At 38.0% G+C, this 27,626-nt stretch overlaps 2 protein-coding genes across 5 annotated transcripts in view; both read right to left on the bottom strand.

Annotated features, from left to right (window-relative positions):
* Positions 1 to 12,212, bottom strand: part of SNRPN (small nuclear ribonucleoprotein polypeptide N) — a 32,411-nt gene extending 20,199 nt beyond the window's left edge. Inside the window, exons 1-8 of one of the 3 annotated variants that reach the window (XM_073882543.1) lie at positions 12,074 to 12,212; positions 5,931 to 5,999; positions 4,585 to 4,736; positions 2,646 to 2,757; positions 2,069 to 2,221; positions 1,493 to 1,631; positions 970 to 1,095; positions 165 to 863 (exon numbers count right to left, since the gene is read on the bottom strand). In XM_073882543.1, coding sequence (XP_073738644.1) covers positions 826 to 863; positions 970 to 1,095; positions 1,493 to 1,631; positions 2,069 to 2,221; positions 2,646 to 2,757; positions 4,585 to 4,736; positions 5,931 to 5,933 — 723 coding nt within the window. In that variant the 5' untranslated portion in view covers positions 5,934 to 5,999; positions 12,074 to 12,212 and the 3' untranslated portion in view covers positions 165 to 825. Of the gene's footprint in view, positions 1 to 164; positions 864 to 969; positions 1,096 to 1,492; positions 1,632 to 2,068; positions 2,222 to 2,645; positions 2,758 to 4,584; positions 4,737 to 5,930; positions 6,000 to 12,073 lie in introns of those variants that run through there. The other 2 variants (XM_073882545.1, XM_025893224.2) reach the window with 2 other exon arrangements.
* SNURF (SNRPN upstream open reading frame) lies at positions 11,274 to 26,719 on the bottom strand. Of its 2 annotated transcripts, none has more exons than XM_025893225.2 (4): positions 26,667 to 26,719; positions 17,497 to 17,592; positions 12,074 to 12,226; positions 11,274 to 11,332 (listed from the first exon to the last, which is right to left on the bottom strand). In XM_025893225.2, the coding sequence occupies exons 1-3, from the start codon at positions 26,678 to 26,680 to the stop codon at positions 12,121 to 12,123; spliced, it is 216 nt and encodes a 71-aa protein (XP_025749010.1). In that variant the 5' UTR covers positions 26,681 to 26,719; the 3' UTR covers positions 11,274 to 11,332; positions 12,074 to 12,120. The 2 variants fall into 2 exon arrangements, with proteins under 2 accessions (XP_025749010.1, XP_025749011.1); XM_025893226.2 differs by having other exon boundaries at positions 12,101 to 12,226.
* Between the last annotated feature and the right edge of the window lie 907 nt (positions 26,720 to 27,626).

Below are 27,626 nucleotides of genomic sequence, written 5' to 3'. Positions count from 1 at the left end.
CTAAGTGATGCAATTGGATAATTCGTACTCAAGAGTATCAACTACATTTTAGGGTATAAGTTATCTGTATTTTAAGTAACACAACTTACCCAAATATAAAATCTCCCTGGCTCCCAGTACCCAGGTTCTTCCATTAATTTAAAAATTTATAAGGAAATACTTACTGGTAGGTAGTGATGATTATTCCAGGATCATATCATCTATTCTGATCACACAAGTCACAAGGGCACTGTAGAAGCTCATCAACTGAGATAATCTTCCATGAAAAGGAGTATCTCCAATTCCAAATGCTTTGATTTAATGAGCAAAGTCTGATTCAGTACCACAGTTTCCTTCCATAGGTGGCCTTACAAGGCCTTTCATCCCATCCCTTCTTCCCTTCAGGTATGTATGAAAGAGGAAGATGCCATTATGTGAGGCTTAGCCTAGCCACTTAACCCCCTGGTTAAGGGTTTTCTTTTGTGTCAAGGTTATGGACTGATACCACTCAATGCACAAAGTGAAAGTTAGGAAGCTTAATCAGGTATCACAACCATTTTATCTTAAGAATTAAAGAGAAAATTATTTAAATGCATTGTTTAACAGAATTCACCTAGTCCATAATAACTTCAAGACCAGAAAATCCCAGTCTTCACTTTGATCTCAATAAAATCAACAGGCAAAAAATTGTACAACATACAACAGTACCTCGCAGTTTAATTGCTCTGTGCATTTATTAGCTAATATTAATGCAGCAAGGAGGAAACAATAGCTCACAAACACTCTACACAATTTCACAAGACACATTGCAGGGAAAAGGGTGACTTAGGAAGGATCAACAGTATCCTAGGGTCTTGGTGGACGCATTCCTGGGGGAGGTGGACCTGGGGGGAAAAAAAAAAAGCAAAATTCCATGGGACCATTAGAAAAACATCACGTAAGTATTAAGGGGCCCAGCTGGCACCACTGCACAAAAGTGTAGCCACTCACCTCTAATTCCTGGTGGAGGGGGTCTCATTCCTGGAGGGGGCATGCCTATTGGCGTCCCTCGAGCAGGGGGAAGCCCAATTGGTGGGCCCATGGGTGGTCTCATACCAGGTGGAGGAGCCATAATGCCTGGAGAAGAAAAATGGCAGAGATAAAGTCCTCATAAATAAGCTCAGCTAAGATGACAGAATAAAATACAAGATATTATTTAAAGAAATGGGCCCAGATACTAAGTAAAAGGTTGAACAATTTCTCCTGGACCATTACCATGTAAGCCATACCCAACAATAGAGTCCATATCTTTTCATTAAAAACTACTGTTTAAAAGTGGGAAACATAATCTAAGCAACTAGTTAGGTACTTAGGCTATTCCTTAGTTCAGTGTCTTCTTAAGAGTATTTTTAGTCCTCACTTCCTCCAGATAATATATTTTTCCACATAACTATATATATATACATATATATATATATATATATATATATATATATATGCGCCCAATTCTCTTACTTCTGTATCATTTCCTTACCGGGAGGTGGTGTTGCTCGGCCCACAGGAGTGGGTGGGGTCCCCCGTCCTGGTGGGTACTGAGTTGGGGCTCCAGCAATGCTGGCAGTGGCAGCAACTGCAGCAGCCGCTACAGTGCCTCTTCCCTGTGGAGTCATTACCTGAGAAGGCATGGTCAGATACAGTCAAGGTAAGGCACATTCTCACATTATTCAAACACAAAATAATTGGTGGATACCACAGCCTATTAAATATGAAATAATTATAGCGATTTTGTATTTCTCCCATTATTTTCATTTTAAAAATCTTGGCACACTAATACATCCTCTTAAAACCCTACATTCCCTGTTTTAACCTATTAAGTCCTTTCACATTTTCTCAACTCTGGTTTACCCATCTGTATTTCTCCTTACTCACCAATTGTGGTGAGTTCCTCTTATCACGATGGCTTTAATCCTTTCCCCTCCTAATGTGTATTTGTCTTTCAGCACCCTCTATAACATATATGCTGCTTACATAGTATAGGATGTGCTTTTAAACCTATTCAGCCTCTAGGCACCTTCTCTCAGTAATATAAAACCTTCTCCTAGTTCCTCACCTGTTGGGATGGCCCCCCAACCCCTCGGACAGGGCCTGCTAATCCCGCAGGAGCTTGGGGAATTGGAACACCAGCTGGCACTCCTCTGCCAGCTGCCCTGCCAACCCCAGGACCTCCTGCAGCTCCAGCAAGTGGTACCCGAGCAATGCCAGTCTGAAACAAGAAAAATTATTTGAAATCAAATGACTCACCAATGTTATGAATAGTCTTATTCCTAAAAGATCACTCTTCCCACTATCTTCCCACACCACCTAGCTTGTATTAATTCTATATTCAGAGGAATAAACAAGTACACTATGGAGGCATTCGATTAAATGTACATTATGTCAAATTTTGAGTACATATAAATAAGCCACTTCCACCCTTATCTAGGGAGTCCCCAGCACATAGAATAATTCATCAGAAAGTCCTTAATCACCAAATATGGACAAGTTAGCACTGACCTTAAGTGCTGGGCACATTGTACTTGACAAATGTATACTATTGCTGTGCCTCTTTGTACCCTCATTTAGCAAACATCTCAAATACTGTGATGTCCTTCCACATAATATTCTGCCCTATCCTACAGCTCCCTTACATCTTTGGGGGGTGGTCCTTCCACAGTCATGGAAACCAAGTTCTCCCCACGTAGTAACACCAGACCCAAAACCCGCTTTTCTTCACGCTCTGGCTGCTTCGCATTCTTTGGCCTATAAATCAAAAGTAAACTTTGTTAAGCTAAGTTAGAGATCACTCACTAAAATTTACAGTTAAGTATCAACTAAGACAATAATTGATGGAAGACAATAATTGATGGAAGATATTCATGCTAAACTATGACAAAACACAAAAACACTAGACTCACTGACATATAAGGGTAAATGGTAAAGCCCTTTTCCTATCAAAATTTTCCAGAATGTTCCCGCAGTGTTATATTTCAGCAAGATTAATTTCTTCTTTGTTAAACAGAGATGCAAATTATGTGGCTAAAACTTTTAAGACAAGTAAACTGAAATGTGTTTTCATGTTAACATGGGAAGTTAATTTTTTAAAATTATTTTTTTAAGTAAATCTGGATGACAGCTAAAATAGTAACAATAACAGGCAATGATGTCATACCAAATGATAAAGAAAAAAGTAAGGTTTTGAGTAAGAGATGCCTATGCATTTCTGGCCTTACCACTTACTATATAACCATGGGGAATTAAAAACAAATTAAAAAGAGAGAAACCTTGTGTAGAGTCACAACTGTCAGCAGCAAAAATCATACATTCATGAGGCATATACTACATAATACAGGTAAAAGCAATTGACAGTGCCATTCAACAATCCTCACTAAGTATTATCAGAGAATAATGCACACCTTAAAGCATTATGCATGTGAAATTATCCCTATAACTTAGTGAGAAAAGGGAAACAGAAATTAATATGCCTAAAACTCTCAAATACCTTTAGAATTTTCAATATCATAGGGATTCTTGTATTTTAGGGGAAAATTTTGGATTATTTACACTTACAAAAAAACTAACACTGAAACATCCACCATCCTAGAATATCTGATATAATCCTACTTGGTGTGTGGGGAGGAGACTGAGAATACATGAAAAGGGAAAGATGAGGAATATGTTTTTTGCCTGAGAGGAACAGACTTAAGAGTACAGCAGACAACTGGTGCTGAGCATAGCCTTTTTCTTCAGATTTAATAAAACCTATGTGAAGTAGGCAAATTAAACATCTGTACGGTTTATCACGGACTGTGGAAATAAAGTAAATCAAGCCAGGTCTCCAGGGTGATGCCTCTCAAGTTCGGCCCCATGATAAAAGCCTGAAACAAAGCCATCTTGCATGTCCAGAGATGATATTAAAAGCACCAACTCAACTGCTCTGAATAGTAAGTCAACTGGGTGGAAGTAGGATGCCACTAAAATCCACCAATTTCTGTGATCTTATTGCAGATGGTCAATAGTGCCCTGAGAAAGGAAGCTCCTTGGTCACAGGTATAAACCGGGTAGCCTAATGTGGTAAGGCACAAACACAAAGGTTATTCCTGAAGAAATGAAATGGACAAATCACAAATACAATAAGGAAAGAGGGTTAAGAATGGACACCAAATCAACACTGCACATGATGATTTAGACAAAACAAGGACCATACAAAGAGGCTAGCAGAACAAATGTTAAAACTAGCCTGGCATATTCTAATATCCCAACTCCTCAACCATTAAGAACAAATTGTTATTCTTATGATTCCTTCAGTCTGAAGAAATGCTACAGAACCTATCAATAACATTTTATAACTTTTTAAATATATATAACTTGATACTCTGCTCATACTGTGAGTTCTTTCCAAATTAAGTTCATGAATACGTTTGCAAACTTAAAACAGTAAGTACACTGACTTTAAGACAGGGGACTCTGATTCAATTCAGTGATGGTTTAGGAGGTTAGGCAATAGATTAGCCCTGCCACATTTCCCCTCCCTCCTTAAGTTACCCTCTATCATCTGTCTCTCACTATCCAAACCCAAAGTTGTCTTACTTGATCTTTCTGAATTCATCACAATCACAGAGGATCAAGTTCATATGCTTGTCAAAAGCCTTAAAGGTGCCAATGAAGATTCGGCCATCTTGCAAGATACATCTCATTCTATAATCAATGTGCTGCAGCATCTTGCTGCTCTTTCCCACAGTCTGAAAGGAGTAAGAAAAGTTGTCACTCATCAGCTTGTCTCCCCACCATGTCTTCCCTATTCCTATTATCAATCTAAACTTGGTTTCCTTAACCCATCTTCCCTCCCATGTTTTTTCCAAAAATCCCTTCAGTCTCAAGATGCTGGACCAAATTTAGGCCCAGGACCACTATACCCCTCTGTGGAACCCTCTACTTCTCAGAATGTCTCCCTATGCAGTTTCCCATCATCCTAACTATATTCCCTAACTGTATATTTCCCCAACAGATTCACAAACCTAGTTTCATGTTAGTATTTTCTATCATTCTAATTCCTCTCCTTTCCCAATTTTAATCCCAAATCCCACCATCTTTTAGAACACTTGACCCCATGGACTATTTCTTTTCCCTAGACACATACCCAAACAGCAGGAAATTCCTACCTCCATCAGAAACTTCCCAATTCCCATCAACCCAATGCAAACTGTTTAGTTCCCCCAAAGACCTTTATCCTAGTTATATCACACCCCACATCTCCTCCCATTCAGAACTTGGATCAGTGTTTCTCAAACTTCCTTCAGTTTCATTTATCCTACTAAGTCACCTTTTAAAAAATATTTTTATCCTAAATCACCCACTCCACTGAAATTTTAATATGCTGATAAATCTGTATCTCTATTTATATACTGTAGTCCTTAGGAAGACCACAAGCTATTGTAAAATCTAATATTCCTTCCACTTCTCCAAATCAATTTTTGCTGCTTTGAGGTATCTTTCCTGTTGGGAATACATGCTGTAAGTTATTTAAACTTTAACAGAACCACAAAACTGATTAGTGTATTTTATCTCTACAGACTGTTTATTATTGTATACTTCTCATGCTGTGAATTGCTAGACCCCTCCTTTTTAATGTAGACTTTATGTCTATTATAACCTGAGTCTTCCATCTACTAGATTGCTCCTTACTATTGTAAATCATAATGAAAATTCTCTTCTGTATTTTCTCACATATAAGATCCCTCTTAAGATGTTTTCATCTTTCACTACAATAGAACAACAGACACGGCTTTCCTTCAGTTGATAAATCATACAATGAGATACCATCTCTGAAGATTTATTCCTTATTTCTAACATTAAGAACCCAAAGACAACCCACACTCTGGTAAACCAAAGCCTTCCAGTTGCTTTTCACCCTTCTGTCTTAATATACATCTTACCATGGTTGCTGTTCCACCAAATCCAATGTCCACAGTAAGGTTTCAGGATCCTTAAGACCTAAGGGAAGGCTACAGATAAAGGTATGACGCAGGTTCTCCTACAAACAATGCAAGCTTGGGGCAGAAGCTTCAAACAGTAGATGGAGCCTGCAGAGGAAAGCATGATCTAGCTGCACTGCAATCTACCATGTTTAAAAACAGGCAGACAATTTTTTATGAAAATCATTTTAACAGACATGTTCAAAAGACTTCCCATGTTCTTATACCCACCAAGTGAACACCACATTTCACTATTCCCTCACCTTAACTCCCCCATTTTATGTACTTAAAATTGACAAAGTTTATTAAATTTTTGCTTTATGCAGAAATTTTTAAATGTTTCAAAAATTGCTTTTATTTCCCATTCCAAAAATTGTGATTTCTTTTCTTTCCATTCTTATTTTAGGTAGTGCTTCATTCTCTGGTCCCAAGTTAACACCGTTTCATCTCTATTTCAACATTTTGATATCCTTATGTTTAGCCATCTGAATTACTGTCCTGAGTTGGGTTAAAACCTTTGCTTCCTAGTTAAACCACCTAAATGTTTTCAAATTCAATCTCCCCCCACTCCTCAACCCTGCCAAAAGCACTTCAAAATAATGCTAGATTATCTTTCTTTGCCAAGAACCAAATGCATTATCATGTACCTGCTTATGACTTCCTACATTAAAATAGGATACAACTGAAGTATGTTTATTAGGATATATGGGCAACTTTCTTAGCAATAAAAAAAATGCATTATTACAACAGTGTTATTTTTCCCAATATACTAATGAAAATGTTCTTGAGTCTGGAAACCAAATATAGTCAAAACTGGAAAAGGGTCTCAAGCTACCAATTATACTTATTTGAAAAGTAAACACACAAATTAGACTTGAATGGGAATTTGGCTTTATGCAGAAATGTAGCCCCATATCATAAACAAAATCTAATATAATTTTACTTTTAACAATACAGACATTAAAATTGTTGTTTTCAACAGAGACACTTTTCAAACAGCTATGTACACTGGTTAAGTATATTATGAATTATTTATTTCAGGATGTGAAAATAAAATCATTTAAAGTGTGGGTGTGAACTATAACATCAAAACAATACTGTAAAAGAATGTTTTGAGGATACAGTTTTCCATGTGGAACTATAGGACACTAGATAAGAAGGAAACAGAATAGTAGGAAAGAAAAAATTCAGTTATGGGTGGTAAGATGTAGATGTTGCCCCATAATTATAAAAATCTGATGGTTGTTAAATGCATTTTATGAGAATTTGGAGTAACAGATTATCTAAAAAAATAAATTCATCATTACTCAGAATATCTCTTAACCTTTTTTCTCCAAATGCAAACTGCCATGCACCATTTGTGCCTTTTTTCTGAAAGACAATCTACCTATATACTCAACATCGTCCATATTTCTCTAACATTTATCTTTTTTAAAAAAAGATTTTATTTATTTATTTGAGAGAGATCGCACAAGCAGGGGGGTGGGAGTGGGGCAAAGAGAGAATAAGACTCCCCACTGAGCAGGAAGCCTGATGTGGGGCTGAACCAAAGTCAGATGCTCAACAGACTGAGCCACCCAGGAGTCCATCCAAAATTTATCTTAACTAACTATAATATCTATACACTATACTAATATCTATACACTATTTCTTCTTCCATCTACCTAATTTACGTCTTTAAAGATAAATGACATCAGGGGTACCCCCCTTTTGTAGCATCCAATATTTGTACATGAATTAATGTTTTGCATAAAACTGACATGTAAAGATCTCAAAAGATCTATTCAAATCAGCAGACTAATGTACCCAACCCTCCCCAAATAAATGTAGTTTTTTTTATTTGAATGCAATTAGCCAACATATGTAGTTTAAGGCCTATAGTACAGATGTTCTTCATCCTGACAGGATTATCTATGAAGCTGTTTAAATCCTATACTTGTTTATTTTTAAAGTAGCAATTTTCATTTTTTAGCAATTTTCATAATATTGTATCTATTAAGATATAAAGTCTTCAGCAATCCATTATTAACAGAAAGTAAATTATCTACAGAAATAGAAAAAATACACATAGAAACAGAAAGTAAATTAAATGGTAACCTGAAGTTGGGAGTGGAAACAGGGAATGTATGTAAATAAGCATGAAGGATCTTACTTTGGTAATGCAGCATCCTAAAAGTACCTGACAATGGTTGCAAAAGTCAGTGTATTTATGAAAAATTTAGGTGCATTTTATGGTATATAAACTATAAATCAAAAGAGCTTTTTTAAAATGTAAAATGTCAACAAGACTTTCACATAATGTACAAAGTTTGTAACATTACTTTTTATATCATCCTTAGTGAAAAAAAATAAAAACAAAAACAAAAATGCTAACCGTTCAACAAGACACTATTACTGGAGTACACACCCTCTACCATCAACAATGGAGACGTACTACCAGACACTGCACCGCAAGACTGTGATTATTAGAACAAAAGGAAAAAACAGTAGGGCTAGATTTCAAGAGTTCATTTAAGGGAAAAAAAATGTAATCACTGAAAAGTTTCTTACATAAGGATGTAATGGAACCCAGCATCAAATGTGCATTTAAGGTGAATTTATAGTCAGTCACCTTTCCAATAAAACTTTAAAATTCAGAAACAAAATTTTACCTTCAGATACCAAAAAGATTCAAGTACAGATTTCCCTATCAGCTTCAGTTTAAATATTCTGTCCCAACTGGCATTTCAGTGAACACATAACTATCAGGCTTAATTCATAGTTTAACTTAACCAACAAATTCAAACATTTCCTTTGCATAGTCGAAGAGTAAAAAGGAAAGGCCAGTCGCAGTCCTGTTTCTGTCCATCACCTAACCTGCTGAGTTTATAAACCCCTTCCACATCTACTAGATGTTAACCAGTTATCAAGTATAAAAATGTACCTGGAGATGTGAGTCATAAACTAAAGAACTGGAGACCTAAAGAACTGGGAACACAGATGTGTAATATAATATAAAATATTCTATATAAATAAGAGATATACATTTTACTCACAACTCAGAATAGGGGTTGAATGAAGTGGTTAAGAAAAGACTCTCCTTAACAAATAGGACCTAAGATTTAGAAAGTTATCTCTTATTCCTAAATTTAGTATACCATAATCATAAACACTTATAAGGGAAAGGATGTTTCACTTTGGAGACTGATCAAATTTATCTCCATAGCAAATGACAGCAATATGCCTCATGAAGAACAGCGTAAGAACAGCAACATCACCTTGCACTGATGAATTAACAGTTATGATAAGTCTCCTTACATCAAAAAGCATAAGCAAATAAATGGCCCCCTGAGATTCCTCACAGAAGAAGTTCTTAAACTTTTGGAAAGTCTGGACTTTCAAATGATTAAACTTTATACAAATTTAAGTGAAAAGATAAGATGGTCAAACTTGTCCAAGATACATACAACAAATGAGAAATCATATAATAATGGTAATGCATTAATGCTCACTCAAATCTGGTAAAATATCACACCCTTCACAGAAAATGTGTAGAATTTAACAAGTAAAAGGAGAAAACACAATAGATGGAAAAAAGTATTCATCCACAAAGCAATGCCAATTAAAACCACACACACACACACACACACACACACACACACACAAAGAAAACAATTTTCCATTTTTGGAACTGTTTATTTATCAAAGAAAAAGACACACAAAGATGGTACTGAGAAACTAGCACTAGTAGTAATTATTCTTGATGGCAAACAACGCTTATGATGCTGTCAGAAAGCAATATAACAAAACATTTAAGAGTCGTACTAATGTGTATACCCTACAGTCCACAATTGGATACTTATCCTAATAAATTCAAGATACCAAATATATCTTTAAAATATAGAATATTTATAAAAGCATAGCAAACAAGTACAAGGAAAAGTAAATCATGAATGAACTATCATTTATTCATTAGAAATGATAATTATGACTATAATAAAATGAGGAAACAGTGATATACATGTAAGTGAAATAAATACAAAATAAATTCATTTAAAAGCATGATTCCAACTAAAAAAAAGCAAATGGGGAAAATGAAAGAAAATTCAACCTTAGGCTGTGCCTGAAACATGGGTTTTAAAATCTTTGGTTTACCTCCCCATTTTTCTTGTCTATCACTTGGAAGCTTTAGATTTTTATTGTAAAAAAGAAAACATACCAATTGTTAAAATGTATTTAAAAACTACCCATCTACATTTATTCTTTAGACATGATTCTTAGACTTGAGCCTTAACCCAGAAATTTATCTGGTTCCCTACCCTGTAATGTTCACTTTCATATAACTTCCTTTATAACCCCTTTCTCTCCACCACCTTCTATAGTATCACCAGTCCCCCACTGTCCCAACTTGGTGTTTTCATCTTTAAATGTGATTCTCTAAGAAAGATGCCAGAGAACTTTCTTTCAAGGAAGAAGATAGTATTTCAAGCTTTACCTGCCATTCAATCTGTCACAACTACTCCAATCTGCTGCTGTAGTGACAAATACAGCAACACACCATACACAAATGAAAGGACATGGCTGTGTGCCAATAAAATGTCCTTTAGGAAAACAGTGAGTGGGTCAGATACTATTACTAAAATAATCCCAGTAACAAGTGCTGTTTAACTAGCACTTGAAACTAAAATGAAACAGAGTATCAGAAAACCAGATGATCCTATATGAAGATCATAATGTATGACTTAATTATTATATGGGTGCTTGGCTGGCTCAGTTGGTAGAGCATGTTGACTTTTGATCATAAGCCCCAGGTAAATAAATAAATAATTATACTTAGGAACTTACAAGAGTATATGAACAGCACTGAAGAGCCAAAAAACTCCTGGTTTTAAAAAAAAATCTGCTTTTCTCACTTAATCATTTAAAAATGGCCTTACTCTGGGGAACAGCTGGGGACAATGATCAGATTCCACTGTCTGAAATCAATGCCACTGCCCTGCAATCGGCTCCAGGTAATTACTGGAGAATGCTGAGTAAAGGATGCAGCAGGGGAGAATTCTCAGAAAATCTGTTTTACATCTTTTAATTTAAAACTCAAAATAGTGGCTATAAACAGGCCTAATTAATGTGAGTTGAGAGGTAATACACCAAAACAGAAATAAAGAAAATCTAGAACAAAACTCATCAATAGGCTCCTGTCTCCTAGTTTGTAAAAAGTATATTAAACCCTTTGGATTACAGGCATTCAAATATTAAAATTTTAAAAAGGTCACATAAAACATAAAAAGACAGACTGTAAATAAATCTATATCACATTGAAAAAAATCATGGATAATATTTTTATTACACTGTCAGCTGAATCAAATACATTGATACATTTTCAGCTGATTCAAATACGTTGTTGAAAACAAAAAAGTGAAAAAAGACAAAACAAAAAAAGGAATAATTAGTAAATATGCATGGAAAATTATTTAGCTTATCTGATTATGATGTGATGTGTATTTATAATTCAGTAGGCACAAATGATATGTAATTAAAACAACCAATGCAGGTGAAAGTGTATCGTAACTGGCATTCCATTTTTTTCCATTATTTATTCAGGGTAACAGAGACTAATACTTTGAAATACAATTTAGAAAATGTACCTAAGCTAATACTTCTGATTCAGTTTATTTTCACATCTGCATAGCTGAGTAAATGATCCTATCTAATATGTTATGCTTAGCAGTTCACTGAAGCTTTATTGAAACTACCAGGAAAAAGATGAAGTTTCTCACAAAAGGTAATTACAAAACATTCATTAGCAGGATATTCAGCATCCATTTATAATGCAGTATGTTTATATAATATTAACTGGAAAACCAATAGAAATTAGATACAAATAAACTACCTAAAAAGCATGCACTAGAATGACTGGGAAATTAAGTGTTGGGTTAAGAAGACCAAGGTCCTACTGCTTGCTTTTACTTCTTTAATCTTTCTGCAATGTGATTATATGGATTTTTTTATTCAAATTCAATTATGAAATTTTTAATAAAAAATGTATTTTAACACATCCCAAGTAATTAAGTGACCTCCAAACACATTATTTGTTTATTCCTAACCATGACTCAATCAGTTCTAACCTGTTTTTTCACTTGGAAATCAGCTACCTGGATGTTCCAATACTGCTTTAACCACCTCTTGGTGTCTCAGCTAAGAATGCCTGTCTCAGTTCCGCCTGGAAATCCACCACAGGTATTTGCTGCTGCTGAGATCGCCTTGGGTACAGCTGACACCTATGACAAGAGCACAATATATAAAATGAATATAAACGAAAAGAGATTTTCCTATATGGGTAACAACATGAAAGAAAATATGTAGACCCTTACATTTAAGGAGAGACTCAATTAGGGTCAGAGCTTCCCATTACCTTGTGAAGAGACTATAAAGAAGAAATAGGAGTCTCTCTGTACATAGAATGTGCAAGGAACAGAAAGATACTACTTTAGAGATACTACCCAAGAAACTTTAAAATAAAAAAAAAAGTTCTTTTGTTTTAAAAAGCCCTGTGGAAAAACCATCAAACCATATACATTACTCACTTTCCAATCCTATCTGGAAACAATTCTTTAACCCTCAGCAACAACAAGAGGGAGGCATTTGCTAAGGCCATTTCCAGCAAGATATTAAGGCTGTTATCCATACTAAATACTCCAAGAAGTAAGCACCTGAAACAAGGAACTACCAGAGCCCAGAATTTTAGGCTCTCAAACTATATAAACTGACTACTTATTAGTTGCAAGGGAATTCCAGACAAAAGTCCTCAGTATATCCCTATGAATCAGTAATCTGGCTGTGAATCTGATTCTGTAAATTATGATGTAGAAGTGTTACTGGCTAACAAGACAAGCATTAAAAAAAAATCACCAGCAATTCAGCCCTTGTTAAGTGTGTGTACACTTACATGTGTGCATATATATGCATGTGTCTATTTATCAAACTACTCAATAGCAGATTTGGAAATGGGCCTGAAAAAAAGATATTCCACTATTTTTCTACAGTTTTAAAATGGCATTTTTAACATTCTGTTAAATAATAAAGAATTAGGTTGGAATTTCTCCATGGCTCATGGAAGGTAACCTCTAAATTCTCAAATTTACCAAGTGATAGAAGTATCTTCATTATTCTTGGTGGCGCCTTGGATCATACCTGAGTTAATGCTAATTAGATTATTCAGGACAGGGGCTGGCCAAGCCACAAAGACCAACTATGTGATTAGAGTGTGGGGCCCATGGGCAACCACATGGTCAATGATTCAGTCATGTTTAAATAATGAAACTCTAATAAAAACTCTAGAAGGCAGGGTGCCTGGGTGGCTCAGTTGTTAAAGCATCTGCCTTCAGCTGAGGTCATGATCCCGGGGTCCTGGGATCTAGCCATGTTGGGCTCCCAGCTCAGCAGGGAATCTGCTTCTCCCTCTGCCTCTCCCTACCCCCTGCTCATGCTCTCTCAAATAAATAAAATATTAAAAAAAAAACCTCTAGAAAGCACCCACAGTTCTGGTGAGCTTCCTGTTTGGCAATATACATACATTGATGAGCTGAGAGTATTACAACCTAAGGACATGAAGTTATGGCTCTTGTCCTATGAGTCTCTACATTTGGCTTATCCTGATCTGTATCCCCTAGAGTAAACTTAATAGTAAGTGTAGTGCTTTTCTTGAGTGCTGTGAAAATCATGGAATCTGAGGAAATAGTGGAAACCCTGAATCTCTATCCAGATGCTGAGAAGTGCAGGTGGACTAGAAACTCTGGGGCTTGCAGTTGGTATCTGTTTGGAGGGTAAACTTAGGAGGGACTGTACCCTTAACGAGTCAAAACTGCACTAACTCCATTAAGAGTCTTCATTACATTGCTCATGCTTTTTAAATTGTCCCATTTTTATTTGGGTATTCTTAGTTCCAATCCTTTATTACCAAATGGCAACTAAGAGTCTGACCTAATATGGTTCTGAAAGTGTTTCAGAGAAAACAAAAATATATTCCTTGGCCCTCTTAAACTCCTATCAGAGTGTTCCTCTTGGGTTTAACCTGAAATTCAGCTGCAGACTGAACTAAAACCAAGAAAATAAAATGCAGTACACGTAACATTCAGTTCATAAATGCAGAATATAATTTAGAAAGACATATAAAAGGGTGCATAAAATAGATTATCCAGAAGAGTCTCCAGCCCCAATCTCCAAATTCTCTCAAATTTACAATACATCAAGAAACAGGAAAGACATTCACCAGCCCCAAAAATCAAAAACTGATTTACTTGACAGATCTATCAGAAGATGGTATAATCATCAATTCCAAGAATAAAAACCAATGAGCTTCTATTAACAATTACTGTTGGTCTGTGAGAGGTTTCATCTGCATCGTTTTGGTTTTTATTCAATTTGGTTTTGTATCTTGGATGGAACATGAAGAGCAAATCTTTATTAGCATTAGAACCAGTACCACACAATTTCTCAGGAATACTGACTTTTAGCACTTATGGTTTGGGAAAATGTGGGATATTGATGGATTATTATCAAAATAAACAGACTGTTAACTATCCCAATCCTGAGAGAATTCTGAGCATGTATTATGCAAGGCTTAACGAGTATCAATACTGCTTACCCATTTTATAATCCACTTACTCTCAAAATGGAGATAAATGACTGGAGAAATTACACTATTTCCCTAACTCAAAACTCCCCTGCCCATTTAGCACCCTGTAGTATTTATATGTAATATAAACAGCAGAGGTCAGGAATGAACTTATTTCTTCTTTGAAAGCAACAAAATGTTTCCACAGATTTGAACAAGAAAATGACACCTAAAGAGGTCTTAAAGAAAATGAGATTACCTGTTATGCTGGTTCACAATGGTCCTGCATAAGATAAGAGCTATAACAAAATTTAACTATGACAGAACCATTACCCACTAACAAAATATCCTCCCCTCAAGAGAATCCCCCATACCTCAACCACAATCTCTAAACAAACTCAAGATACTTCCAGAGATTCTGGGTAAAAATACCACTTTTAAAAGCTTTTAAGTTACAAAAGACATTACCATACAAGAGAAAATTAATATGGCAAAAAGTTTATTATAAATGATGAATTATAGGGCAACTGGGTGGCTCAGTTAGTTAAGTGGCCAAACTCCTGATTTTGGTTCAGGTCATCATCTCAGGGTTGTGGGGTTGAGCTCTGCTAGAGCTCCATGCTCAGCAGGGAGTCTGCTTGAGATTCTCTCTTGCTCTTCCCTTCTCCCCCCCTCACTTACACATGGCAGGCATTCTCTGCCTCTCTCAAATAAATAAATCTTTTTTAAAAAAGAACAAATTACATAGAATATCCATTCGCAAAATACTTCCTTTAAAGAAATTCCCAAAATAAAAATGTAATAAAATAGTGAGCTCAGAAGAATAAATAAACAGGGAAAATGGGGAAATTGTTGGCCTCACCAGTAATTTGAAATGTGCAAATGAATATATTGCAACTTTACCACATAAAATGAGCAAATAACAAAAATAGAAGACAAAATTCTACCCCCACTTTATAACATCTTTGTTTTTTTATTTTAAAGACTTCATTTATTTGACAAAGAGAGATCACAAGTAGGCAGAAACAAGCAGAGAGAGAGGGGAAGCAGGCTCCCTGATGAGCAGAGAGCCAGATGCACAGTTGGATCCCAGGACCCTGAGATCATGACCTGAGCCAAAGGCAGATGCTTAACCAACTGAGCCACCCAGGCTCCACTATAACAGTTTTTTAAGAAAGTTTTATATTTGAGGAACTGAAATAAAATGTAAATAATTAATATAGATAAAGAATATTAACTTTCAAATTGCCCTTATCTTTGTTGATGATAGCAAAGAAATGCAAATCTATCAGTAAGCTACTGATAAATGAAATTGTTATTAAACCACCCATATTCTACAATCTGTAAAATAAATGAGGTATTTATATGCATTGAAATAGAAAGATCCCCAAAGACATACTGTTGCAGAACAATAAATCTCGCATATGTAGAGATCACAAGTTGGGGCGCCTGGGTGGCTCAGTTTTAAGCCTTGATCCCCAGGTCCTGGGAGGGTCCTGGGATCAAGCCCTGCATTGGGCTCCTTGCTCCACGAGCCCCACGGGAAGCCTGCTTCTCCCTCTCCCACTCCCCCTGCTTGTGTTCCCTCTTCGCTGTGTCTCTCTCTGTCAAATAAATAAAAATCTTTTAAAAATATAAAAATAAAAAAAAGAGATCACAAGTATGCCTCTCCTTCTCCCTGCTTCCATGTGTGCATACACATGAATGAACAGGAAAAGGTCTGACAATATAGACATCTACATACCTGTGGATTATCTCTAGGGAGGGAAGGGCAATGGTAAGTTGAAGTAGATACTTTCTATCTAAGTTAAGTGTTTTATAAAGAAACGATATTCATGTATTTTTAATATTTGTAATTTTGGAAAATAACCAAATAAAACAGCTTTGGGAAAGGGAAAAAATGCTACCCACTGATTCTGTCAAGATTTGTGATAATAACAAAATGCAAGATCTAATAAATACTGTGTATGTATCATGTCATTAAAAATGTTAGTATATTTTGTATTAAAATCACCCTTCTGGAAACCTAAATTTAAAAGTGCGTGGGGGTGCCTGGGTGGCTCAGTTGGTTAGGTGTCTGACTCTTGATTTTGGCTTTGATCAGGATCTGGGGTCCTGGGATGGAGCCCTGCATCAGGCTCCATGCTTGGTGGGGAATCTGCTGGAGATTCTCCCTCTTTCTCCCCCTCTGCCCCTCCCCCAGCTTGATCTCACACTCTCTTTCCCTAAAAGGAATAATTAAATCTTTTAAAAAAATAAAAGTGTACCTCTGTGTAGATATCCTATGTAAAGAGAGGAACAAATGTATACATTTCAAGGTTTTTTTAAGATTTTATTTATTTATTTGAGAGAGAGAGCATGAGGGAGAGAGTAGAAGCAGGAACAGCAGAGGGAGAGGGAGAAGCAGGCTCCCTGCTAAGCAGGGAGCCTGATGCGGAGCTAGATCCTAGGACTCTGGGATCATGAACAGAGCGGAAGGCAGTCGCTTAACCAACTGAGCCACCCAGGTGCCCCACATTTCAAGTTTTTAATTGGATAAATGTACTAACCAAAAATAAAAATCTGAATAATGCAGTATATGTATGAATACATAAAGTAGCCTTCGGTCAATGAATAAAAAATTTTGCAAACATATAAGTGATTTAATAACATAAATAAAACAGAAATCTGTAAATATCAAATTTGAAGGATGTAGAATTTTATTGATAAAACTCACCTACACATTTGGGAAAAAATGCATTTTACTAAAATTTAACCTAAGTTAGTACTACCTGATTAAGGTTGACTCAACCATTTTGCCTTATCTTCTATATTATAAGCATAGGTTTCTTTCATTAATTAAATTCATTTCAGTACCCCTCATTGCATGATACTCTATTCAACTTTGAACAAGAATTCTAAACTAAATTGATTCTCAACCCAGACTATACTCACTCTTGGTTGCTCAGTGAGGCTGTCCTTCTACGTTTGACTTGGACTTCCACCTCTGGTACGTGCTGTTCCGTAGTCCGTCTCAGGTGTAAGCGGTCCCTGAAGCAGAAAGAGGAATTTATTTTGTAAGACTTCATCAACCTTAAAATAACCACTTATTTAAAGGTTGTATTTATTTTTAAATATTTTATTTATTTATTTGCGAGAGAGAGCAAGTGAGAGAGTATAAGCAGGGTGAAGGGCAGAGGGAGAAGCAGACTCCTCACTGAGCATGGAGCCCGATGTGGGATTTGATCCCTGGACTCCAGGACCATGACCTGAGCTGAAGCCTCGGCTTAAATGACTGAGCCACCAAGGCACCCCTAAAGGCTGTATTTAGAACTATATTTTATATAATGGAGTTTTTAAAGTGCTTATAATATAATTAAAACAAGGTACAGTAGTAATGTACGTCAATTGTTATCAATAAAAATGGTGGAAAAGTAACATGGCAAAATTTTAATGAAAATATCCTCTAATAGTCAGGATCTATCCTAAAACCACTTTCTCCCTTTAGAAGCCCCTTAACATCAGGGTCACTTGGGTGTCTCAGTCATTTGAGCGTCTGACTCTTAGTGTGGGCTCAGGTCATGATCTCAGGTTGGTGAGATGGAGCCCCATGTCAGGCTCTGTGCTCAGCAGGCAGTTGGCTTGAGTTTCTCTCCCTCCGCCCCCCCCCCCATAAACACCCTCTCTCTTTCTCTCCCTCCCTCTCTCTCAAATGAATTTGTAAAAAAAAAAAAAAAGAAGAAGAAGAAGAAGAAAGAAGCCCCGTGGGGTGCCTGGATGCCTCAGTTGGTTGGGTGTCTGCCATCGGCTCAAGTCATGGGCTTGGGCCCCACATCAGGCTCCATGTTCAGCAGGGAACCTGCTTCTCCCTCTGCTGCTCCCCCTTCTTGTTCTCTCTCTCTCTGTGCCAAATAAATAAATAAAATCTTAAAAAAAGAAAAGGTCCCCTAACATCAGAAAACTGGGGGGGGGGGATATATCCAAGAATTAAGCAAAAAGAAAATATTTCCACTTATTTTTATATTATGCAGAAATAAAGCTATATATTTACAGAGACATACTTATATGCACTAACCTACTACCCATACCTACATACCCTCAAAAAATAGCAATGTTGATTCCAAAACTGGTTTGAAAACATTTTTAAAGATATTTTTAATTTATTTATTTGAGAGACAGAGCGAGGAGGAGCGGGGGGGTGGGCAGGGGAGGGAGGTAGGCAGAGGGAGAGAGAGAAGCAGATTCCGTCTGAGAAGGGAGTCTGACCAGGGACTTGATCCCAGGACCCTGAGATCATGACCTGAGTCAAAGGCAAAGGCTTAACTGACTGAGCCACCCACGTGTCCCTGGTTTGAAAATATTTTATTAGGACGGATCTTTTAGTATAATGGAAAAAAGCATAAAGTTTAAATTATAAAATTTCTACTTAAGCAACCTCCTGTGCAAATGTTGTTTTCCTAGGATTTGTAAAACAATAAATAAAAGGGATGCTTAAACAAAAAATAAATACATAAAACCAACATAGCTACCACCATCTTATGATCTCCAAAGCAGCTCAGAAAATGGCTGCTCAAGGGATCTGAGCATGTTATCTCCCACCTGGGTCATCCATGTTAGAAACTATAGGAACCACTCTTACAACTGCAATTTAACAATGCTAATCAGAGAGGATAGAGGAAAAGCATTTTACAAAAGTCATGCAATGTAATATTTCCCGGGCAGAATTCATTTTTTAAAATATTTTATTTATTTGACAGAGAGAGAGCAAGCACAAGTAGGCAGAGCGGTGGACAGAGGGAGAGGGAAAAGCAGGCTCCCCACTGAGCAGAGAGCCCAACATGGGGCTCGATCCCAGAACCTTGAGATCACAACCTGAGCTAAAGGCAGCCACTTCACTAACTTCACTTCACCAGGCTCCCCTCCCTCCAGGGCAAAATTCAAAGAAGCATCGCCAAAACTAATTCTTTGAACCCTTGCTATTTTCAAATTCATGTTAGATTATGCAAAATAACCCAAATAGTTTTTCAATAAACCCAAGTTGTTTTACTGCTTCAAAAACTTTAGTGTTTCAGTCAAGCATTAGAAATCATGGGCGCCTGGGTGGCTCAGATGGTTAGCATCTGCCTCCAGCTCAGGTCATGATCCCAGGGTCCCAGGATTGAGCCCCGCACTGGGCTCCTTGCTCAGAGGGAAGCCTGCTTCTCCCTCTCCTTCTACTGCTCCCCCTGCCTGTGCTCTCTCACTCTCTCTGTCAAATAAATAAATAAAATCTTTAAAAAAATCATTTAAAAATCACAAATGTACATATCAGATTTTTAAATGATAAAAGTATGTAATTTGCTAGTCTGCTTGACCTTTGATTAGGCAATGGTTTCTTAGATACCTGAAGTACCAGAGAAAGGAATCCATAAATTGGATTTCATCAAAAGTAAAATACGTATTTGCTTCAAAGGACACTATTAAGAAAGTGAAAATGTACCTGGACAAATGGGAGAAAATATTTGCAATTCACACAGCTCAAGAATGCTTACAACTCAATAATAAAATGAAAAAACTCCACTTAAAAATGGGTGAAAGATTGGAACAGATTGCTTTCCACAGACATAAAAATTTGTATCAGCACAAAAAAAGATATTTAATATCAGTATAGTTATTAGGGAAATGCAAATAAAAACCACAAACATACTACTTCATACCTCCGGAGTGGAGGAGGAGGTAGAGAAACTGGTAGTGGGAATGTGAAATGGTGTAGCCTCTGACACTTCCTAAAAATGTGAACCACGTAGTTTAGCATTTGACACTAATTCAACTCCTAGAGAGAGCAAAATATATGTGCTGCCAAAGTGAACACAAGAGGGAGTAAAAAAAAAACAAAATCATATAAACTTGAGTGTGAATTTTCCTAGCAGCTTTAATTGTAAGAGCCAAAAAGTGGAAACAACCCAAAGTACAACCACTAAAAGATGGATAAACCAAATATGGTGTAGTATGGTATATTCAATACAATGGACTGTCATTCAGTGCCAAAAGGGAATGAAGTATTTATTGATGAACTTCACAAATATATTTGTTAATATTATATTAAAATTATATAATAAAAAGAACTATCATAGACCTCTACGTCATAGACCATCAATTATGATTAATCTAATAGTATAACTGAAAATACCCCATTACCAAAAAATTTAAAAAAATAAAAATCTTCAGTTCCTTTATCCCTTCATAGCAGTTGCTCAGTATGAAAAAGTCTGAGTTCATGGAAGAAATGAAACAGTACACAAAATTATTCAATTTTCTAAATCCATTTTTAAAGCTACATGTATGGGGCATCTAGGTGGCTCAGTCGTTAAGCATCTGCCTTCGGCTCAGGTCATGATCCCAGGGTCCCGGGATCGAGCCCCACATTGGGCTCCCCGCTCTGTGGGAAGCCTTCTCCCTCTCCCACTCCCCATGCTTGTGCTCCCCCTCTCTCTGTGTCTCTGTCAAATAAACAAATAAAATCTTTAAAAAAAATTAAAGCTACATGTAAAATCATCAAGGAGCAGCACTGTTTTCACAATATAGGAAGTTTGTATACATACATGTGGGTGCATTTATAATCTTCCTACTGCATTCACAATCTAGAAACCAGCTTTTGGAAAATAAGCATTTAAAGGAAAAATAGAGAGGTGCCTGGCTGACTCATTCCATGAAGCATGCAACTCTTGATCTCAGGGTTGTGGGTTCAAGCCCCACATGGGTGTAGAGATTACTTAAAAATAAAATCTTAAATAAATCAGTAAACAATAAAGGAAAAAAATGGGGTTTGTTGGCTCAGTCAGTGGAGCATGTGACTCGATTTCAGGGTTGTGAGTTCAAGCCCCACATTGGGCATAGAACATACTTTAAAAAGTTAATCAAAAAAACATGGAAAATGTTGTATGTGCACAATGTTAATTTTTTGCTCCAAAATTACTTTCATTAAAAAAATAATACTAATTTGGAAATACAATGAGAAGCAACAAGTGATGAGATCACACAATGTTTTTCCAAATAGCCTAACATTTTGTCAAATATATAATATGCCTTACATCTGCCCCCCCCAAAAAAACTAATAAAAATTCAACTACTAAGATCTCAAGAATGAAAAATAAAAAAAGAAAATGTGAGGTAATCTCAGTCTACAGATCTTCCCATAATCATGAGAAAAATCAGTGCCTCTAAACCAAAACCTGTGGAACCATCAAAAAGAAAATTCTAAGCCAGCCAGCATTCAGGAACTAGAAGGCAAAAGAAATGACTCCCTTACACAACCTTTGTTAGTGAGAGAGACAACCTTAACCATCAACAACTCTTAAGCTTTCTGGCTCTGGGCCACAAAAGTGGAAGGGGCAAGGGAGACCAGCAATAAAATCCTAATGTACACTAAGAAAGATAAAAAAATCTCATTGTCCCTGTCATGTTGAGTCAATACTCATACCCTGCTTAATTCAAGGATTCTTTCTAAATATAGCTAAGTAGCAGAGTACAATGTCAAAGTAAGATTAAACTCAAAATGGATTAAAGACCTGAATGTGAGACCTGAAACCATAAAACTCCCTAAAGAAAATATAAGCAGTAATTTATTAGATGTTGGCCTTAGCAAAATTTTCCTATAGAGGTCTCCTCTGGCAAGAGAAACAAAAACAATTAAACTATAGGGTCTACATGAAAATAAAAATCTTTTGCACAGCAATGGACAACATCAACAAAAAACAGGCAATCTACTGAATGGGAGAAGATATTTGCAAATGATATATCTGATAAGGGGTTAACGTAATGTAACGTATCTGATAATGTTATGTATCTGATAAGGGCTTAATATATAAATAACATAAAACCCAACACACACGTGCGCATACATGCCCACACACACACACAAATAAAAAAATCCCATTAAAAATGGGCAGAGGAACTGAATAGACAGTTTTTTCAAAGATATATAGAGGGTCAACAGATACATGAGATGCTCAACATCACTAATCATCAGGAAAATGCAAATCAATACCACAATGAGATATTACCTCATACCAGTCAAAATGGCTAGTATCAAAAAGACAAGAAATAACTCTTTGTAAGGATGTGGAAAAAAGAAACTCATGCACTCTTCGTAGGAATGTAAACTGGTTCAATCACTGTGGAAAACAGTATATAGGTTCCTCAAAAAATTAAAAATAGAAATAGCACATGATCCAGTAATTCCACTTCTGATTATTTACCCAAGGAAAACAAAAGCACTAATTCAAAAACATACATGCACTCCTCGGTTGACTGTAGCATTATGTATAATAGCCAAGATAGTAAAGCAACCATCTAAGTGTCTGTCAATAGATGAATGGATAAAGATGCAGTATATAAATACAGTATTACTCAGCTATAAAAATTTTTTTTGCCATTTTTGACAAGATGGATGGACCTAAAGGATATTATGCTAAGTGAAATAAGTCAGAGAAATTCAAGTACCTTATTATTTCACTTATATGTGGAATCAAAAAAAAAAGAACAAAAAAACAGAGACACCCAAAAGAACAGAGATGAAACTGGTGGTTACCAGAGGGGAGAATGGTGGGGAGGGGCAAAATAGGTGAAGGGGAGTGGGAGGTACAAGCTTCCAGATATGGACTGAGTAAGTCAGGGGAATGCAATAGGGAATATAGTCAATGGTATATATTTTAACAGCACTGTATGGTGACAGAGGGTAACAACACTTATGAACACTGCACAACATAGAGAGTTGTTGAATCACTACGTTGTGCACTTGGAACTAATGAAGCATTGTGTGTCAACAAAACTCCAATTAAAAAAAAAAAGTAACTTTGAGGCCTTGACATCTTAAATGTGGAATTTTTAAAAAAACAAATCTAACAACATTCAGAGGAAAGGGCAGGAATAAAGATGTAGCATCACCACATATGGGGAAAGTATTTCAGTAATGAAACATGTGACAGATGCACTGGGCAAACCAATATAATACAAAATAATCTGAATAAACCCAAACCAGACAGTACCTTGCCTTAGATAGCAATACAACAATCCCTGGACTGTTTCCTTGCCCTAAACCACAGAAAGGGTTCACACTGCCTCGTCATTTTCAAAAAGCCCTGATACTAAGCCAAATATTCAGTGGGCAAGGCAGAGACCTTGAAACCTCAGAGGTCTTCCCAAAAGGATCCACCATATTGAGATCCTGAGTCTGCGTGAAAAACTACAAAATGGCTGATCAGGATAATCCACGCTCATTTTGCAAATAGCCAAAACGATCAGAAGTTAAAGCAAATTATAATTATTTGAAACAGTATGTGTCTACAAGTAGGAAAAAATGAGCAAACCGTAAGTATCACAGATTCCAGCCTCCTGCTATTTCTAAAACTACTCAAAAAAATTCCACAACAAAGCTTTCCAAGTCTTCTAGGTTTATGTTTTCCTTAATTACATTGCAACTTAGCACAACCATATTGTTTGTGATAGAGGGAAAAAAAAAAGCAAGCCCATCAACATTCCGCAAAGAAAAACAAAGTCCTTGAAAATGGTCCCCTTCAAAAGTGGTATACAGAACACTGGAATAGTTACTTTCTTAATTATATATTCTCACCAAATTTCATAGTAGGTCCAACTTCAAAATGATGGGTCAAAAGCATCACTTTAAAAACCTGACTAGGGCAAGAATTCCCTAATCCAACGTATACTTACAGCCGTGTAGCATTCCACTTTTCTGATTCTTTGCTCTGTTCCTCTTCAGCAAAGAAAACTTACAGGTCTCAGCTCCTAAAAACCCTGGAGGAGCCCTGATCCCCGATTTAAGGAAACGGTATATAAAGGCCGCATCACAAAAAGAACATCCACAGATTAAGAAATATGACACTCTTAAAGGTGATGCAGTTGTGCAAGTATCGAATCTGTAAAGTGGAAATCAAATGTAATTAGGGGTTTTCTAAAGGGTTACTGAATCCCCTTTGAATATTAAGAGACTGCTCATAATACAACCTAGGGAATCTATAAAAATGAAAAGGTGGACCCCTATAAGTCAGAAAACATTTAAAATCAGCACCATTGATAGGGGCTGCCTTAAGTAATAGCACTGTGGATCACGGGATGACTTCGCCTTTCTTGCCCTGCCAGCAGGCCCCCATCTCTCCCTTCTCCGGCGCAACAGAAAAGTAGGGGCACAGCATGGCTGCCAGTCTAGGCAGGCATAGAATGTACAAATCCATTGCCCCATTGCCCCCTCCACTCCAACGTGGCCTTAGGGAAGGGGCGGCCCAAGGTACAAGCTCAGCAATTCCATGCCTTCCTTCCCTCCACGCACTGCAGCACAAGAAGGCAGGAGCAGCCGTTACAGCAGACAGGTGAAGGGGTAGCTGCCAGCCCCACCAAGCGGACGCTGTGCAAACCCCCTCCCCCGGTGCCCGCCCCATTGACGGGCGGAGACAGTGTCTTCCCAGTTGCGCCTGCGCACCCAAAATCCCGCATCCTTCCCCACTGCGGCAGTTTGGGGAAGGGGCAGCTTGCCCACGTTGCCAGCCTCCTCCCCTCAGCAGTGCGCTGTGAAGGTGCCGCCGCAATTGCTGCCTGGGAGAAGGTGCATAGACTACCCTTCCCCCACTGCGGCACTGGGGGAGGGGTAGGCTGCCCCCCACCCTGTCACGCCTGCGCAGATCCGCACATCTGCAGCGGCAGCCATCTTTGGCGAGCCGCACAATGGTCGTGACGCGGCAGCGGACCCCTGAAACCCTTATTCCGAAACAGGAAAAATCAGTGCAAATAAGACACGCCTCTGCAGTGTTACATCCCAGAACGTGGTACAACTCTCACAAGTTCATAAAGCAAACTCTGCACACCATATCCCTAATCTTACACCAAAACCACAAAAGCAAGGAATTATGAAGGAGTAAAATATCTAAAGCAAACATTTGTGCAGCTATCCCTTCGGGTGAGTAATGGATAGCAGGTTCGCCCTAATATAAACTCTTTAGACTGCCTCAGATTAGAGAACAATTGAACGGTCTCCCCTTTCCCTCAAACTAAGGGTTGTGGACCACTCGCTGCCTTTTCCGTCAGCCCACCACCAGACTACAGATCCACTGCCCTCACCGCCTTTTACTGCGTTCATTCAACCACCACCATGGCGGCCACTCTCCAAGGTTCCCACACACCACGACTGCCCCCAACACCACCCGATCGCCCCTCCCGTCACCACCATCATGGCTGCCTCACCACCCCCACACATACCATACCCAAGGTGGGTCACCCCTTTCACCGTGCTGCCCTCTTTGTATCACCCTCACGGTGGCCTCCCTGCCACCCCCCTCCCAAACACCACCATGGCAGCCACCCCCACTGCCCCTTACCACCTCCGCCCCTCCCTACCACCACCACGACGGTCACTTCGCTGCCTCCCCCCCAACCACGGCCACCATGATCACCTTGTTAGTCACCCTGCCACCTCTTCCATATCACTGCCACAGTGGCCACCTTGTTGACCCCCAATCCACCTGCACAGCCATCGTTGCTACCCCCTCATTACCATCACAACCAAGAACAGCCTACCTTCTACTCCCTCCCACCACCACCATGGCGGACACCATTGCTACAACCACGATCACATCATAGTGGACACCTCACCCTAAAGACCCATCCTTATCACCACTGCAGCCACCCTGCTACCCCCAGATACCACTGTCACCAATACCCGATGCCCTACCCTGTCACCCCCTCCTTGGTAGTGTGGATTCCCCACTGATCCCATCCCGTCGTACCTTCCCCTGCCTTTTGCACCACAGCCATCACAATATACCCTCCTCAACCACAGTCATGGCCTCATATCTCAAGGACAAAGGGCCACTCTAGAAAGGATCTGATGGGACACGATACAGTGGCATATACCAATTGCAATAGGACACAGCATGGTCAGAGTATCATCCAGGGAGGTCCAACCAATCCCCAAACCTTCAAAAATGTACCATTCAATTCACCAGGACAAAGAACTTTAGAGCCAGATTCCCACTATATACAATAATACTTTAAGTTCTACAAACTTGGAACACTTGAACAAACAAAAATGATTATTCCCCAGGCTGTCTCTAAGGGAAGAGATCCACACGGCTAACCTGGCCCGCTCCATCGCGCTGCTAGCCGCTCCTCAGTACAGACCGTCAGGCATCTCCGGCGACCGCTCCACTGTGCGCTTGAGTCACTGCAGCAACACCAACTAATCGCACCAGTTCCATATGCGCATGCGTAGCAAAGCTCCACTCCGGCTTTGGCTGCGCAACCGCAACAGTTTGCCGCAGTGCTGAGGTCCTGCCGCAGTGCAGGGGTGCCAGCGCCCCTGCTAACTGGAATTACCGGGGCGTGATGTCTACTGGACTCCAAATAGCCAAGGCATTAGCGCCTTAAGAGAGGGACTTCAGGGACACCACCACCACCCTGGGGTTCAATGGCAAGGTCTTTTTTTAAATGTCTGTAAAATGTTGAGGAAATAATTCAAATCTTTGCAGGCACCATGGGCCAGGCAATCCTGATTTACAATCATCTTCATGTTTTCCTACACCATGTCTGAAATGCTGATTTGGAAAAGTTAAATTGATGCAAAACCACAGTCAATGCAATATTGCTAGATGATCGAAGCTAGAAGAAAATCTCTTTTAAAAGATACTACATTATTTGAATTTGGTGTGATTTCTTTCCTTCTTTTAATGCTTTCTACAGTTTTTTTTTTCAAATTGTCAAAATTATGCCAAAACAATCAATGTAATTAAACTCTCCAGTACAGAATGGATAAGTATTTAAATTGGAAAAGTTGTCTACTCAATTTGTATAAAATGAAAAATGAATTTGGATTCCTACATAAAACAAAACCTTTACATAGGTATATTGAAATTTTTACCAATAATCAGTGATAGCTGGAGTATATTGAAATTTTTACCAATAATCAGTGATAGCTGGAGTGGGGAAAATAACACTTTCATACAATAGGAATGAGCAAGTAGATACAATGATTTTTTTTTCCAAATAATACCCTCTACAGATTTAAGAGACACTTTGGTAACTCCAAAATTGTTACATAT

Source organism: Callorhinus ursinus, unplaced genomic scaffold (genome assembly GCF_003265705.2).
Source record: "Callorhinus ursinus isolate GAN/ISIS: 27379988/994484 unplaced genomic scaffold, GSC_fseal_2.0 scaffold47, whole genome shotgun sequence".
Taxonomy (NCBI): Eukaryota; Metazoa; Chordata; class Mammalia; order Carnivora; family Otariidae; genus Callorhinus; species Callorhinus ursinus.
Note: the sequence above shows the minus strand (reverse complement) of the source record. Positions and strands in the feature narration are given on the sequence as shown.

Bases quoted from the DNA above. Each gene is read 5' to 3' on its own strand.
- SNURF (XM_025893225.2), bottom strand. The intron at 12,227-17,496 runs GTGAGTATAGTC...CTCTTGTCATAG, and splicing joins GCCTCACTGAGCAACCAAGA to GTGTCAGCTGTACCCAAGGC.